Below are 14,790 nucleotides of genomic sequence, written 5' to 3'. Positions count from 1 at the left end.
CAAGAACTCATGCACAGATTTCTGACAATCACAGACTGTGACAAGGATATGACTTGAGTCTAGCACACAGATCTCTCAACAGATAGATCAATTTCCTCTAGCTAACTACAACTCATAAAAATCTTACCTGATCAGGAAAATGAAAACACTAGATCCCATACATCTTCTAAATGTAACCTCCTGCCTTTTTTTTAGGGGGAAAGAGCAAAAACAGAACTCCTAAAAACCACCGAAAGGCATACAGCTAATGCAATCTAGCTGCACAAACCATCTTTCAGCCATTCCAGGGGCAAGCATAGTAACAAGCACCCTTTCTCTGACTACATTGCGCTGTACAGCATAGGACCCTTAAGTAAGCTGAGTAACCCGTTTTGCAGGCAAATAGCTCTGAGTTTTCATGCATTATGAAAAAGGAAAAAATCATACCAAAAATACAATATAACAAGGCTGATGCAATGCTTTTTTTGTTTTTTAGCCACTTACATGAAGCTTCAGTAATGGAGTCATGGTGTCCTGAGAAAAACTGTCAAGACAAGATTCTTCCAAGGTTCCTGCCTGTGGCTTGGGACTTGAAGACAGAATTTCTTGTAGTGGCATGAATACTACTTCTTCATCATCATCATCTAGACTGCATTCCAAACTCTCGTCTTCACTATCAAAGCTGCTTTTTGCTTTTCCCTTCAACTTGGACTTGTCTGTACAGGTGCTTTCAACTTTTAACTTGCCTGAGAGTTGTGAAGACAGATGACCACTGTCCATGCACCCTTCTTCAAAAGACAATGAATGGGGCACACTTTTACCAGTTTCTTCTGAGAGTGCAGGTTTCCCAGAACCTTCCACTGAACAAGAATCAGAAGCATTGTCTGAAGTCTTGTCTTTTGTTTTTGAAAAACTGTTGCTGGATTGAATACTGTAAGCTTTATTGTGTGCACATCTTTCTGGTCTTTTCCCATTTTGCTCCTTCTTAGCATCCAATACCTGAGATAAGCCAGCATTCTGGAGATGAGATTCCACACCTTTTGTTTGTGTTAAGTGGTGGAGAGAAGGCAACACAGTACTTTTTTCCTGAGAAAAAGGAAGGGACTTTTCCAAGAAAAAGCGTGAGTTAGCCACCTGCAATTGATTCTCTTTGGTATCCACAACAGAAATACGGTTATTTTTACCAGGACTGTGTGCAGAATATGAAGATGACAAACCTACAGAGGAGCAATTATTTTTCTCATTTTCATCGCTTGGGTTGAGGTATTCCTCTGGAAGAGTAGAATCATGTCTAGGTAGAGCAGCAGCCTCCATTAGTTGCAGAACATCACCACAAGTAGACTTTAAAAGGATATTTTTTACAAAGTCAGACCTCCTATTTTTGCATTTTGCAGATGACCTACTAAAAGCAGGGTCATTCAAACTTGATAATTCAGATTGATTTGAACTGTCTGCATCCACACTCATGGCAGTGCGTTTTCTTTTCCCACGAAAGTCTATTTGTTTGGATCGCCCAGAAGACATCTTAAATCTAAGGCAGCGTGAAGGAACAGATTGGCTCTTCCGCATACCAGCGGTCATCTCAGACGACGTTCTCAGTGCATTTGGAGAAGATGCCTCATGTTTTGAAACCTGCTTTGGCTTTGGTTGAGATGGGTCATCTATGAAGCGTTTAAGAAAAAAGTAAACCACTGTTGTCATGTTTAAAAAATTAAGAAAAAAAATCAAAACTATAACAGCTTACCCTTTAAAAAACTAACTTCTGTTTTTAAGTCAACTATGACTGCAACTTTTATCAGAAACTACAATACTTCCATTCTGCTTGAACACAGCGGACCACAATTAAGATTTAGCTGATACTGTACTTGTACATTATTATGGTAACTAACTTGGAAATGAAATTAAATCCTTTTTTTTTAAAGCAGCTCAGTAGCCACCATAGAATACTTTTTCTACACACTAGAATCAATCAGTCTTTGGAAACAGACAGTAGTCCAGTTGAGGTATGGGACTGGAAGAAAGTTTCTGTAATTATATGTAATGGTAATAAATAATGAACATTATGAAAAGTATTTTGGAAATACTGCAATCATTTTAACAGTGCTCATGAAAAAGCATTCAGAAGATGAAGAAATCTGTTTTCAGACTATGGTTCTATAGCACCAGAGCCCACCTTCCTCACCATGCTTTCTACTTCCCGCCTTAAGCTGGCACCAGCACCTGGACACTGCATGGCAAGGTATTTCATGGAGCTGATGTGGCCGAGAACTGCCCAACTCAATTTTCAGCCAGATAGCTCCTCGCACTGCTGGCCAAGTCCCAGCGCCAGCACAGGTGGGAAGTGAAGCATAGCGACAGAGAGTCCGATAGGTTTACACAGCCATAGGCCCAAAACATGGGAATACTCTCCTTGTTTTGCACACCCCCCCCTTTTTTTAATCATCCTACTGACCTAGCTCAAGCTTCTATTCACCTGAGCTTTTTATATTCAGTTCTACCTACTGTAGAACAAAATTACGTGGTTAAAAGGGACAAAAGGCAACAAGAATACCAGCTAAACTTTAGTGTTCGGTTCAACAAGAATGTTCTTTCTGGATTAAGCTGAAAGGCAAAATTTGTTAACCACCACAGTGAATGTGGATTTTCCAAAATGCAAGAGAAACCATAAAAATAATCAGGGATTAAGGGCTTAAGACAAAGAAACATCACAACTTCTAATTAAGTTACAAACAATCTGTTTTTCACTAAAATCCCAAATTACTTTTAAAACTCCTCAAGCTTGCCACATATTAGAATAACCTTCACTATACAGCAGTACTTTTTTTGAGGGAGAGAAAACAGAAAAATCTAACTTCAAGGAAAAAAAGCCATTAAAAAGAGACACTAAGTGATAAACCTGATTGTTTAATTAATTCCATATTATCAGCACTGCTTCTACCTGAGGCAGTCTCCCTTGAACCAGAATGTGGTATTTTTCTTAAAGGACATCCATTTCCCTAAGAATAAAGATGGAGAAAATAAAGTTAATCGCATACTTTTTAAAACCAGGATGTTCACATCTTGAGCCAAGCATTGAATCTAGCACAGACTTAGTTCCACACACCCCCAGAAATATGGTAATAGACTTCATTTCAAGACAAACTTAAAACACAGCTGCAAAGATCCCAACAAAAGGACTCTCCACAACCCGAATTGTGTATCTTTTCTTCAGACTGGCCTCCAGTTCTAAATCTCTCCACTTTTAGGGCCATTAGCCACTTGCATCCCTGGGCTATACAGCAACATAGCCCAGCTAGCTTTCCTCAAACAAGTTATTAGGAACTTAAATAACAAACTGACAGAAAGCACAGACAAGCAAATACAGAGGGAGGGGCATGAAGGAGAAAAGGAAACACAAGCCAAACAATCTTTTTTGTTCCATTCATAGCACATTATGGAGGCACACATAATGATCTTCCTTGCAAGTCACCAGCAACCTTTTAAAGGGGTTGCTTGGTTGGTAAAAGAGTGAACATAACTCAACCTATAATGAAATACTACACACTTAATAGGACCACTCCCACCTCTATGTAAATACTGTGGCTTAAGTGCATAAATCTGAACTGCTACTAACTGCAACTTCTAACTAGCAGAAATTTGCCTGGTTGTTCCCTACACTACATTGTAAGAAGACACACGAGGTTATAAGACATTTAAGATAATAAAAGACATTTTCTCTACAAAATACAATTTGAAGTTACAATTGCCGTTGCACTTTCATGCTTGCATCTCACCCAGAATATCTCCCCTGCTTCTAAACCAGGATTTCTCATTTATTGTAAAATAGTTAAGAATCAGCTTACCTTACAAAGGATCGGTAAGCTGATCCTTTGTAAAATAAGATTTACAAAAGAATAGCAAAAGAGCATAAACTTTTGTTACATCTGAAAAAGGTAGCACCAAGAATTTCATCCTACATTGAAAAAAAAAAAAACCAAAACCAAAAAACCAAACCAAAAACCACATGCACAATGGGTCACTGATTTCCACCTTTAACGACCCTTTCAAAACACACCTGATGCGATACACTTGTTCCTGAGAATGACTTTACAGGATGTGGCTTAGACTGTTTCATTCTATGTTTCTTCCGCTTCCTTTCTCTGTGGAGAGCTTCCAGTGACAACCTAAATTCAGAGTCAGTTGGAGCGCAGGGCAATTTCATGGGAAGCCCTGGGTTTTGGCAGAGAGATGTGTTGTTCGCAGTGCCATTATTTCTAGCACAGGCTTTTTGAGTATCAGCTTCTGATGATGAAAGCCATTTGTCAGAGTCTGAACTAGTATCTTCTAGATCCATACAGTCAGTTTTCTGTTCCCAACTATTTCCACAAGACAACGGTGCTCTTGTTACACCCAGACATTTCTCATTTCTTCCCTGTTCCGACTTGACAGTTTTCTCTTTTTTGGCCAAGAAACAGCTGCGAGACCCTGCGGTAATGAGTCGTTGAATCACAACTTTTGGGTACAATGAACCGAGTGCCTTGCATGCTTTGCCATTCTCTAAAATGTTTACACTGTCCTTTTTCTCTTTAATTCCTCTCCAAAAGGCATCTATCACAGGACTTGTGTTTGGTGTTTGGTCTGGCATCTTTTTTCTTCTGACCTTCTTTGGAGAAGATATCTTCTTTTCAAAGTGTTCAGCGCATAAAACTGACAGTCCGATTCCTGCATCTTTTACATTTCCTCTGTCTGGTGAACACAACACAGTTCTGTCTTTATGGCCAAGGTCTAAGAGAGAAAAGAAAAGAAATTATTCACAATCACAATATTGGAAAAAGAAATCTTACTGGACTGTATTACTTTATATTTTATCTCTCGCACACAATCCAAAATGAATTTACTTAATCATTTAGTTTTGCTAGTGCCATGCAATTTATTTCATATAAAAGAACTGCATGATCTATGCCACAGCTTCAGTTGTTATAAACAATCTAGCTTAAGCGCGAGACAGTAACTTGAAATAATTACATCACTGTTTAAAGAAATTCATTTTAATAGGAAATTAATATTTTCAGTTACATTATTAGAAAAAATTAAATGTGCTCATTTTGAAATATTTGGTAAGCTATACTCCTTAAATTGCTGCTCCAATTTGGAATGAGATTGGACTATACTTCTGCATACTTATATAATTAAAACTCATATAAATATCTTCTATTTAAAAAACATATATTTACCTTGGTTTAAAACTGGTTTGAAGAACTCTGTAATGGTCTGGTTTCTGAAGAGAAAACATAACTTTATCTTTTTAAAAGAACAATACCTAAATGCCCATACAGTGAATATTGATAAAATTTAAATGCTGTAATTTATTTCTACAGATTTTTTTTTTTAATGCCAGCAGCTGTTATTTCTGATAGCTCTTTCTGATAGATCAGAGAAAGCATCATCATCCTCATTGCCTTCTAGCCTTCACTCTGCTTGGCTAATGAAGCCAACCTGTCAGCTTCCTCGCTCAAACTGTTTCCTTTATCATCCTAGTAAGTCTTAACCACCCTTCCAGCTTAATCGAAGTGTTCTTAAATGGGACTGACCGTACCAGTATCCAGTATTCCAGACGAGACCTCACTGGTATAAGAGTCACAGTGGCCTTATGAAACAAGACACTTTTTGTATAAACAATGCATGCCTTGCTAAAGACCGTGCCTTTGAAGAGAAACTAAGAGACTAATAAAAGGGGAATACATAGGGTTCGTTAATCACTAACCTTCGAAGAAGAAACGAAGTCAAGGAACTTCAAGGACTGATAAAGGAAACATCTTTTTATAAGGGAGATTGCCAGGCTGGGAGGATATGGCACTACATGAAGTCAACAAGATTTACAGAAACTTAGGGGAAATGTAAAGATGGCAGGGGGAGATCACGACCACCGACTCAATTAAGGACCAAAGAAAGCTATCCCCCCCACTTCCTGCAAGCATATGCAGAGTATTAAAGTAGCACTGTAGCTTTATGTTGAAATAAGAGAAATGTAAACTAATAGAAAACTGCTTTATGTAATTCCTTATGCATATGTATAACTAGATCGTATAAATACTGTACCTGCATGACCAAACGGTGTGCTAGCTTTGTGGAATGACCACCTAGCATCCATCTCTGCACAGATATGAAATAAAATACCTCTGCCCTGTGTGTATATTAGCATCTCGCACACTCGGTAAACAACCTCACACTTGTGGGATAACGTCACCAGTACCTCATGTGATGGTGTTAACAACCTCCCCATCTCCACTGTCAACACTTTGAGCTGGTAACTCCTCCTATAATTTTTTTTTTTTTTAACGTGCTGTAGTGGTAAGCAGCTGGCCTTACCAATACCAGCAGTGACCAAACCCTCTTCAATGCATTATTAGTTGCAGTCAAGTCTAACCACAAAGTTCTGTCTGCAAGTTGTAAAGTTCAACTAACCCCGCAACTTTCTTCCTGTTGCCCAAAACCCTTTGTTCACCACTGTTCGTTGCTTTTTTCACACATCTGGTGCCAGGCTGGGATGCAAATTCCTATCTACGCTATTACCAGACTTCTCAGCAGGAACTTGTACCAGCACTGCCCTTAACAAAATACACATGACAGTGGCATCCCTCCCAGCACACATTACGGGGATCTTGCAGCTTCTAACAGAAACAGCAGTCTACAACCATCCTATTTTTACACATACACAACAAGATTATTAATAGCTTTAAATCAGAGGTATTTTCCCTAGCAAGAATAAGTAGGACGTGAGAACACCAAGGCATTTCTCTGTGAGAGAATGTCACTTCTAAAAATGGGCAGACTGTCCGAGTAACGCGCAATTTGAACATTAAAATACATCAAGAACTGCCACTCTGCTCTGCTCTGGTGAGACCTCACCTGGAGTACTGCATCCAGCTCTGGAGCCCTCAGCACAAGAAGGACATGGACCTGTTGGAGCGGGTCCAGAGGAGGGCCACGAAAATGATCCGAGGGCTGGAGCACCTCTCCTAGGAGGACAGGCTGAGAGAGTTGGGGTTGTTCAGCCTGGAGAAGAGAAGGCTGCGGGGAGACCTTATAGCAGCCTTCCAGTACTTAAAGGGGGCCTACAGAAAAGACAGGGACAGAGTTTTTAGCAAGGCCTGTTGCGACAGGACAAGGAGCAATGGTTTTAAACTAAGGGAGGGCAGATTTAGACTGGATTTAAGAAAGAAATTTTTTACAATGAGGGTGGTGAGGCACTGGAACAGGTTGCCCAGAGAGGTAGTGGAGGCCCCATCCCTGGAAACATTCAAGGTCAGGTTGGATGGGGCTCTGAGCAACCTGATCTAGTTAAAGATGTCCCTGCTCTTGCAGGGGGGTTGGACTAGATGACCTGTAAAGGTCCCTTCCAACCCAACGCATTCTACGATTCTATGAACTATGAACTTGCTGTTGTTGTAGTAGTCACCTTCTAGCCCAAACAGAATCCAATACATAGCATTAGTAGCAAGGCTTATTGAAGCCTTAGGCCACAAGCTCTGAACTTCCACCCAGATTCACTGACCGCACACTGAACTTTTACCCAGCTACATGAAGGAAGGCCCGCAAAACCGGTACAAACCAGAAAGATAAGGAAGATACAATCGTCAGCAGAAGTTACAAGTTACACAGATAAGAGAAGAAACGACCCGCCTAGAGACAATGGAAGGACCCAACGAAGAATGGGAAGACCCCAGCCCCTAATATTACTGTTGGTCCCAACTGCCTTGGGAGGGGAGGGGAACTTAAAAGTGGAAGGCTGTAATTGCCCAGGGATTTATTTGTTGGGGGTCCCTCTCCAGAGGCACCCAGCTCGAGCTGTTTTCACCGCTGTACCAATCAATAAGCTCATCTGGTGGACGTCGTATCAGAGACTCTGCTTCAGGAAACCTAGGGTCGAGCCCGAGGGGAGAGAAAGCTCCCGAGAGTGAGTGTGTGAGTAAGCGAGGAGTCGAAAAGGGTCGCCCGTCGGCTCACCGGAGCTGCCCGCTGCGAAGGGACTCGGGTCCTAGCAGTTAAAGTCTTGGGTGGCATGTGTGTGCGACTCCCTGAATGGCGTGTGAAGGCTCGGGCAGCAGGTTCTCCTTCAACACTATCTCCTCCCATGTAGCAAGGAAGTTTACTATCAATTTCAAGGCTATACTTATGCCTGTTTTGGAAGTTTCTTTTCAAGTTCCAACAAGATATTGGTGTGAGAAAGCAAGAACAATACAGATTTGTTTAAGACCTTCCATCTTTTGTAATCTTTCTGTGCCTTCCAAAACAAAGCTATATCTTTACTGTCTGCATAACAGTGATTACAAAGGCAAAACTTATTTATTCCAGGTTCTAAGCTAAAGCATTCAAGCATCCATACACGACTGTGCTTTCACAGACTCAATAACCATTTTTGAAGTTCAGGCCAGAACAACCCACTGCTCACTTGTTCAAACTAAACTTGGATTTAATTCTGAATCTTTCCACAAGCTTGTTACTTTCACTTTCGCATTTTCTACACGGCTTCTGCATTTTTAGCACCTACACAAATACAAAAAGCTGTTTATAGTGCATTGATACTTCTTTAATTGGGCTACTGGCAAGCAGTGATGCTTGAGTATACTGCAATTCAACAAAAAGCCACCTGTAATCAGAATATGTGAGTGCACAAAACTGTCTTTTTGGCTTACTAAAGAGAGCAGAAAAACAACTTGTCAAAGACTACTTACCTCCAACCTGTCCCAGCTTAATTTGACATAGGCCAAAATAGGCCCATTCTTCCCACGTGCTGAAGCGACGGGGTCCCCAAATTTCAGTCCAACATAAGAATCAAAACACTAAATTGCGGGTTTATTCGCTGTTATTGCCGTTGCTGACTGACTTGTCTTTCTGCCCTAGACCACCTCCCACCCTGCCACCCTGACCTCACCCTCTCACGGCAAGGCTCTCTCCGCCTTGCATTCCTCGGGACACTCCCAATACTTGCTTGTGACTGCTCTCGCAGCTGCAAAATCATCCCATGCCCACAGCTTCCTGCTCTGCGTATCTTTCCAAAACCCTTCTATTTTCCTAACTAAGCAACCGTACTTCTTCCTTCCAGGTTAAAGCCCCATCTGCAACAACAACCACTGCCAGCAGTCCAAATCTCATCTTCAGTTACCCCTCAGATTCCTCTCCGCCCTTGAATCTTAAAGACAAACCAAAACCAAAACCTTCTGCTATCTTCTTCCTTTTTCCGCAGCCACTAATTTTGAATGACTGCTTATATCCCTCCCACATCCACTATCTCATTGCTGTATCTTTTTGCTGTCTTTTATTCTAAATGCAAGAGTTTGCATTTAGAATAGGTAACAAAATTCATGTTTGTTCCATAATTATACAAAGCCTTGTATAACACAACTGAGAGAATGGAGGCACTGCCGCTAAAAAAAAAGGCCTTCCCCCCCACCCCTCTCCCTGGGATAAAAGTTTAACTTGAATAGAGAGTGATTTGTCTTAGACTGTTTCTTTTAAAGTGCTTACCCACTGACATTTTCTACTTTGTATTCTACTGCTTTTTGGAAGAACAAGGGATAGGAACTGTCCAGCTAAAACAGAATAATTATTTCTCAAGTGCTGTGTTGTATCTCAGACAAGGAAGTGTACTAGGAACTTCAAACAAAACCAAGGGTGAAAAAGGAAAAAAGAAAAAAAAAAAAAAGAAGGCATGTGATACAGTACAAGGAGGAACATGAGAAAGTACTGGGCTTTCCAACCTGCTTTTCATATATATGAAAGTACAAAAAGAACACGTGATTTTCTATGTGAACAGGACCACAACTGTTCACAAACTATTCACAGGAGGATTTCCACTATTGTTTTAATAAGAGATGAAATAATCAGCCCTAAAAGAATGAAGAACTGATGAAGCAACAATAATTATTGTTTTTCACTCTTTTTTTACCTGACATGAAAGTCACAGTTGTTTAATGTGTCAACAACTACAACTTTGTCAACAACTACATAGCTCTAGCTAATGCTTTTCAGCAAAATATATAAATTCAGCAAAACATATTTATCCCCGCTAAAAATTATTCCACCATTTTTTGTGAAATCTCATCTTAACTGAGACACCAGGGAGACCACTAAGAAACCTGGATAAGAAAAGGCAAAACCCACAAATACCTGATCTCACTTAACAAAGAAAAGCTACACAGCCAGGAGATGCACTTAACAGACCTTTCAGGTCTTTCAAAATTAAGGGCACAACCTGCATGAAAGAGGGAGGGAGGAAATTATTTCACTTGTTTAAAAAGACAAACACCTGAGTATTCTGTAAAAGTAGCTAGTGTTTACAGCCATATCAGTGGTTATCTCTAGATAAAAACTGTACTTTTAAAAATCTGTGCTGGAAACACTATCAATAGCTCAGAGAAAGCAAAGGCACACAACATAGGCATAAACTACAAAATGTACATACATCTCTGAAATCAGAGCATCTTGAAAAGCACTGCAGAAATAACAACAACAAAAAAAAAAACAGAAAAGAAAGTTGCACATAAAACCTCACAACGGCAGCAAAACCAAAACACAGAGTAGTTTCACTTTCTTGGGCAAGAAGCAACACAGGAAGAACTGAACTTTTACCTTCTCCCTTTCCTTCAAAGGTCACGGCTGTCAAAAAAGAGGATCAGCAGGAATTAACAAAATAAGGTGCTGCTAATGGTATAAGAAAATTATGACTTGCCTCACACTGCAAGAAACAAAACTTATTTAACTTAGCAGCCTCTGAAAAACCTCAAGTTTTTGGCAGAATTTGGATTTATAGTTGGTAGACAGGTTCATCATGTCTGAAAACTGTCCCTGACTGCCACTGCCTTCATTGGAGACCTTGTCCTCCAGCACTGTTAGCAGTACGGTTCACAGCTGGAACAGGCTCGAGAGCTGAATCAATGACAACCGAAGTTCTCCCTTTAGAACCCAACTGCCGAAGCCTACCTAGCTCTACAGGTAGAGTTGCTAACAAACACCGAGACATAAGATGGGAGGACACATGGCTACACGTGGGAGGAGGACTCAGTATTTTGAATGCTGTGCCGAAGGTGCTAGTCAGTACTTGGCCAGACATCTTCTTCAGCTTCTTTGTATGCTGTCAGGCTGCCTATCAGGCACCTTTCACCTCGGCCAACGAACCATCAGCACCACATGAAAACAAGGGCCAGCGCACCAGGGCTGGAACTCCAGTGGTGCGAGTAGGGACGAGGAGGGCACCCGCCGCCCCCCGCGGCTGGCACACCGCCGTGCTCCCGGACAGTCTCACACCCGCATCTGCCAAGCCTGGCCGGCGCTGAAAGCCTGGAGCTGGGAACAGCCCCGTGAGGCGCCCGCAGCCGCCGCCCGCCCGCCCGCAGAGCGGCCCCGGCCCCGGCCATGGCGCCAGCCCCTCCGCCGCGCCCGGGGAGCCGCCCTCCGGGGGCGCCCCCTGCCGGAGGCGCGCTGCACGCCGGGAGCCCGGAGGCGCCCCGCTGGGCGGGCACGGTGCTTCGCGGCGGTCGCGGCCGCCGCCCACGCGCCCGTCCGCCCTTCAGCCGCTCCCCGCCGGTACCTTAAGTCTTGGGCCATCCCTCTGGCCGCGGCCGCCGGCGTAAAATGGCGTCGGGACCTGGTGACGGGCGGGCCCGGCGACGGCACGCCCACGCCGAGCGGCCGGGTCATGGCACGGGTTGCCCGCCTGACCCCGCGCGGCGGAGGGGAGCGGGGAGACCGGCCGCTCCCGGCACCCTAGGAAAGGCCGCCGGCCCGAGCGACCCCCGCCTCCGGGGGCTGCGGGCAGGAGGCGATGGGGATTATTTTTTTTTTTTTTTTAGGCTCGGTCGCTGGTTGGCTGAGCGGCTGAAGGAGTGGCGCCTCCCGTTGGTTCTTTGCCGCCAGGGGCGGGCCGGCTAGACGGAGCGCGGTTGTGATTGGCCGCGAAGAGCGCGGGAGGTGGGAGCGTCCTTCCGCGGCCGAAGGAGGAAGGGCTGTTTGGCGCCTTGGTCTCGTGCCACTCACCCCCTCCAGTTCGCGCTCTCTGATTGGTGCGCGCGGGGCTGGCCCCCGCCCCGGCGCGAGCGCGCGGCGCCGCCCGGCTCCGTCCCGCCCCAGGGCGCCTCTGGGCCGCCCCCGCCCCGCGGCCCCGGGTCCCCGCCAGCCGCCTCCTGCCCGAGGCCTGCGGCGGCCGGGCTCCCCTCAGGGAGGGCGCCCTCGGCTTGGGGCACGCTTAGGGCGAGTCCTCTACAAGCAGAAGTGTCCCGTGAGGGAAGTGGCCGGGGACAGGCAGCGAGCCGCGGGCCATGGGGCTTATGCTACATCGGTGGGAATACCCAGAATGTATATCCGTCTCCATAGCCGCTTGACAGAGTTGCAGCTGTTGGGAGGCTAAAAAGTTGGGAAGGGAGTAGCTTTTGTGAAATCGCCCACATCTCCCCCAAAACAGCATCCAGTCCTGTGCCTTTCCCATCACAGCCTGCCGTGCAAGCTTCACTCTATTCCTTACTTTACACCACCACCCCCCTTAAAATGCATCTTTTGTGTGATTGCCCTATGTGCTGCACTGCCACATTTCAAACACTTTGGCCCAGGGTCAAAAACCTGGCCTAGACAACCTGAAGAACCAGATTTGCAAGCTTAGAGAACCCCAGTACTGCTATCTGTAATGTTCTGTGCAAATTTACATAATTAGTTGCTATAAAAATTAGCGGTAGCAAAATGTTTCCACAGTAGTAGCTGTAACAGTTCAAAGCAAGCACTGCACAGTTACAAGCTAATCCCCACCACTGGTCTGCAGAAATAAGACAGATCCCAACAGTGCCCTGAAGGTTATCTGGGACAGTTTATGTTGCAATCCGTTTTGTTGGGGTTTTTGTTTGAGGTTTTGTTTAGCACTTTGCCCAAGAGTGGAGATGACCAAGGCCACTCTTTTCCTAATGTTTTTCTTGGATCCAGAAACACCAGGAGACAATTCACTCAACTGGAAAGGAGTGACCCATCTGCTGTCTCTTTCCACACCCTACCCGAGGTAGGCTGGCCTAGGGAAAGTCTGCAAAGCAGAAGTAACAGTGACGCAAAACTGCAAGCACAAGTCAAAATAGGAAACTGGTTTTGGAGCATCTGAAGTGTCTGAGTCTGCTATGTGCTATACACTCCAACCCCCCCTTCCAGCCTGCCCCACCCCTCGGTCTGTTTTTCAAAAGCTTTCATCGACCTAATTTATGATGTCTTAAACCCAACCTCAAAAGAGTAAAACATTGGCTGCCATCACATCATGTACCTTCCTCCTTTCTTGCTTTAACCCATCCTACACACACTGTCTTCAGCTGCGAGCTCTCTGCCCCAGGGACCATCTCTATTATGTTTGTAAGAAACCTGCCAGGATGCCACTGTTTGACAACACGCTTCAAGACCCACCATACCCAACAGTACAACCAATCCATGTGTATGCTTGGTGAAACTTTCTTGAGCAACAAATGAAGAACAGTTGGGATTGCTGCCATATAGATTTGCTTGAAAAGACAATAGCGTGAATTTGAATTATTGCCTAATGAAGTGTTAAAGCAAAATTTCATGCCCAGTGTTAGCCAGGAATTCCAGAAATATTTTTATGTCACAATTGAAGGAGCAGATGAAATTGAAGTAATATAAACATTTGCTTTACCTTTCAGTTTAATACTTTAACCTTGCAAAATTGCAATAGACCTAGAGGCATGTTTACAGTTACGTGACCTGGAGACGTAAACCATTACAAAACACAACAGAAGAGGAGTCAGATACAGAATGCATTGGTAAGTTTGCAGGAAATGTGGAGACACCAAGCAGCTTCTACAGAAAGTCTGATTCGAGCATTGGTGATAGCAAGGTGAAGCTGTTTCTCATAAAGAGGAGACAGCAAGAACACAAAAAACAGTAATTACCTAAGTAATAACATGGCTTATAATAACCTGCTTATGGCAAGTGTCTGAAATACAGAAACTGCAGAAGGCAGGGTATTGTGGCACTGAGGACAGTGCGGGAAGTAAGAAAAAGGTGCAACAGCTGTAATAGTAGCAGCTTGTTTGGGGTTTTTTTTCCCCAAACAGCAGAGTTGTACGTACACACATGCTGTTTAAACTAATACATGCCCTACAGCAGGCCTTAATTTCAAATAAATAAATAGCAACAACACTCATTAGGCACACAAGTATAGCTGTCAGTAAGCAATCATAATACTCAAACTACTTTAAAAAACTTACTTTGGTTAGAACAACTCTTATCACTATAGATACCAATTATTCCCAAGAAAGAGGGAATCTTACTTCCCCTGACAATTTGGGAGCACTTCACTGCTTACAATTCCCTTCCTCCAAATTAAGCAAAAGTTAGAAGACACTTACCTCATGCCTTGCTTCAAAGAAGTTGGAAAATAATTTGTCTCCTGCCTAATCCCACATTATTGATTTTCATTTCTATTAGTCCTTCCCATCATGCAGTCTGAACACCCACAAATAACCAGAAACTTTGAAAAAGTGCAAATCTGGGAAACTTGATAAGGTTTTACAATCTGGAACTATACTGGGGATATTATGCAAGTCATTCTTTAGTATTTATTTCAACTCTTCCTTAATTGCCTTCCAGAATGACTCATGCTTTTATTTTCAAGCAAAAGCAGGAAGTATCCCAGAGTGCAGAGGTTTTAAGCAGTGTCCACAGGGAAATGGTTGCCCACCACGCATCTATATCATGATGAAGAACTGTGATTTGGCCACAGCCCATTAACCTCTGAAACATACTGGTCACAACCATCTTTATTATTCTGTGATCTTATTATTATTC

General features: G+C 43.4%; 1 protein-coding gene across 5 annotated transcripts in view; it reads right to left on the bottom strand.

Annotated features, from left to right (window-relative positions):
- The window catches only part of SLF2 (SMC5/6 complex localization factor 2), a 35,804-nt gene extending 21,333 nt beyond the window's left edge, over nt 1-14,471 (bottom strand). For 2 of the 5 annotated variants that reach the window (XR_012776139.1, XM_075504655.1), the window contains exons 1-5: nt 11,549-11,791; nt 5,193-5,236; nt 4,034-4,743; nt 2,876-2,975; nt 484-1,640 (exon numbers count right to left, since the gene is read on the bottom strand). Coding sequence is in view for 4 of the 5 variants with exons in the window: in XM_075504655.1 (XP_075360770.1) it covers nt 484-1,640; nt 2,876-2,975; nt 4,034-4,743; nt 5,193-5,236; nt 11,549-11,658 (2,121 nt within the window). In the remaining variant the exon portion in view is untranslated. Of the gene's footprint in view, nt 1-483; nt 1,641-2,875; nt 2,976-4,033; nt 4,744-5,192; nt 5,237-11,548; nt 11,792-14,351 lie in introns of those variants that run through there. The other 3 variants (XM_075504657.1, XM_075504656.1, XM_075504658.1) reach the window with 3 other exon arrangements.
- Nucleotides 14,472-14,790: the final 319 nt, after the last annotated feature.

Source organism: Mycteria americana, chromosome 6 (genome assembly GCF_035582795.1).
Source record: "Mycteria americana isolate JAX WOST 10 ecotype Jacksonville Zoo and Gardens chromosome 6, USCA_MyAme_1.0, whole genome shotgun sequence".
NCBI classification, from domain to species: Eukaryota; Metazoa; Chordata; class Aves; order Ciconiiformes; family Ciconiidae; genus Mycteria; species Mycteria americana.
This window is presented reverse-complemented; position numbering and strand designations above follow the sequence as displayed.